Source organism: Thermobia domestica, chromosome 4, assembly GCF_964235325.1.
Source record: "Thermobia domestica chromosome 4, izTheDome1.hap1.1, whole genome shotgun sequence".
Classification (NCBI taxonomy): Eukaryota; Metazoa; Arthropoda; class Insecta; order Zygentoma; family Lepismatidae; genus Thermobia; species Thermobia domestica.
This window is the reverse complement of record NC_137457.1, coordinates 279,608,890-279,611,664: the sequence shown is the minus strand read 5'-3', so window position 1 is coordinate 279,611,664 and position 2,775 is coordinate 279,608,890. Positions and strand designations below refer to the sequence as shown.

Here is a 2,775-nt window from a genome sequence, read left to right as displayed (position 1 = left end):
TCCGACTAATTTATTAGGAGAATATCTTTTTATTCTCTCACATATTGTTCGACAAATCTTTTATTCTCTCCACATATTGTTCGAACATCTTATTTTTTAACAAATAAAATAATCACCATCTCCTTTAGCCTAACAGGTATAATGTAAGTTTCTATTAGTCAAATCCATTTGTATAATATCTTTTATTCTCTCACATATTGCTCGTGTAATATATTCAATATTAATTTAATCACTACTGCGCAATATTAATTTAATCACTACTACGAAAGTACGTGATACAAAATGACGTATCAACAGATTTAATTCAAATCAAACCAATTCAAATTTTCATTATTATTTTTAAAAATAGCCAGTATAAAGTCTCTACACACACGCATACAGACTCGAAAAAAGAACACATGACCTTTCCATGTCAGCACAACTAAAAAAAGAAACATAACAACTTTCCAAACACACGTAAGCATGTCATCAAACCCTAATGACCTAACACAACCGGCTGCCAACACAACCCATTACTTTCTATATTATTTATAAAACATAACGGTACCTGTAGAATAATTCAGTCTCACCTACTACTTACTTAGCGCTGTGTTAAAGGCTATCCTACTCAAGATAGAAGATATAATTGCCTTCAGTGACTCCACCATAGTGCTTTCGTGGTTAGCAGCTGAGCCTAACAAGTGGAAAACTTTTGTGGCAAATCGAGTCTCCGAGATACAGAGCTTAATTCCCTCGGCTAGCTGGCGTCACGTAAATAGTGCAGAAAACCCCGCGGACAGTGCTTCGAAAGGAATCAATCCGAGTGAATTGTTGTGTCATGACTTATGGTGGAATGGTCCTTCGTGGCTATCACAGCCAGTGCTATCCGACGATCTTGGTCCGGACTTCGACCCCCACGCTACGATGGAAGGAAGGCAAAGGTGCGTGACAGCTATGTGTACTACTATAACGGATGACATCACAGACCGTTATTCGTCATTCACGAGGTCAAGGCGTGTTTTAGCATGGTGTCTAAGATTCATCAACAATCTCAAGGCTAATTCCCCAAGACAAAGTGGGCCATTAACGGCCAATGAGCTAAAAGCTTCATTGTTATGCTTAGTGAAACAAACGCAAAGTGAAGCTTTTGCTAGAGAACTAGAACATTTAAAGAGCAGTAAAGCCTTACCCCCCAAGAGCCCTATTTTGTGCTTAAGTCCATTTATTGACAATGACGAGATAATGAGAGTGGGAGGTCGATTACAACACGCAGAGATCGTCACAGATCACAAACATCTCATTTTAATGCCAAAGAATCATAAGTTAAGTGAGCTGTTGATTCAACACGAACATGAGGCTACATTGCATGGCGGCCCTCAATTGGTAACAGCTAGCCTGAGGCAAAAGTATTGGATACTTGGAGCTAGGAATCTAGTGAGAGCGATTACGCGAAGATGTGTAAGGTGTCATCGTTTTGCTTCCAAAGGAGAAAAACAAATGATGGGCTCCCTACCAGCAGCCAGAGTGAATTTTAGTCGATGTTTTCTTCAAGTAGGTGTCGATTACGCGGGCCCCATTCTTCTTAAGAACGCTTTTGGAAGAAGGAGAGTGCCGTATAAGGCGTATATAGTTATATTTGTATGCCTCTCTACAAAGGCCATTCACTTGGAGCTTGTGTCGGATGCAACTTCTAATTGTTTCCTAGCTGCTTTTAGGCGCTTTGTCTCCCGTCGAGGGATCCCCATTGATGTCTATAGTGATTGCGGGACAAATTTCGTCGGTGCTAGCAAAGAGTTAAAACAGCTTTTAGGTTCCAGTGCGCACAGAGAGGGAAACGAAACAACTTCAGCGTATTTAAGTGAACAGGGGATATCTTGGCATTTCAGTCCTCCCCTTACCCCGCACTTCGGTGGCTTGTGGGAAGCAGGTGTGAAGAGGATCAAACATCATTTGAAACGAGTTGTGGGCAATGTTACGTTGAGTTACGAAGAGATGTATACTGTTCTATCTCAAATCGAAGCAGTACTAAACTCTCGCCCCCTTACACCAGTATCTAGCGATCCCAATGATCTTTCCGTGTTAACACCAGCTCATTTTCTCATTGGAGATTGTTTGGTTGCCATTCCTGACAGGAATCCTTTTGAAGGCAAAATATCCAACCCTCGAAGATGGCAATTAGTTCAACAGCTGACTCGCCATTTCTGGAAACGGTGGGTGCAAGAATACTTGTCACGCCTTCAACAAAGACCTAAGTGGTTGGCTCCGCGGAAAAACGTCCAGAAGGGTGACATGGTATTGTTAAAGGAATCCTCCCTTCCCCCTCAGCAGTGGAAAATGGGAAGAATCACGGAAGTCCATGCTGGGACCGATGGACTAGTGCGAGCAGTAACAGTAAAAACAGCCTCCGGCGAACTTAAACGTCCGATTGTAAAGTTGTGTGTGCTTCCCTTTGAAGTGAATAGAGAAGCTGAGTAAAAAAAAAAAAAAAAAAAAAAAAAAAAAACCTGTTCGCAGAAGCGACGAATGTTTGTTTACGTTGTATAAATAGTGAAAATATAAAATTCTTTGTTTGTGTTTGTTGAAATGTAGCATTTCAAGGCGGGCGGTATGTTCGAGCCTGTGCATGGGCAATTTGTTCATTTTTTCTTCTCGTTTTTGTGTATGTGTAGTGTGAGAAAGTTTTCTTTTTTGGCAATAGATGGCCTATGCCTACCGCTCGCCCACTCCCTTTCTTGGGGGTTGCTTTTAGCGTTCTCCAGCCAGTGTGAGAGAGAGACGCGACAAGAGTTTTGTGTG

General features: G+C 41.5%; 1 protein-coding gene across 1 annotated transcript; it reads left to right on the top strand.

Moving 5' to 3' along the window:
* Nucleotides 1–903: 903 nt before the first annotated feature.
* Nucleotides 904–2,454, top strand: LOC145683136 (uncharacterized). The gene has a single exon (XM_081754501.1). The coding sequence runs from the start codon at nt 904–906 to the stop codon at nt 2,452–2,454; it is 1,551 nt and encodes a 516-aa protein (XP_081610627.1).
* The last annotated feature ends 321 nt before the right edge of the window (nt 2,455–2,775 follow it).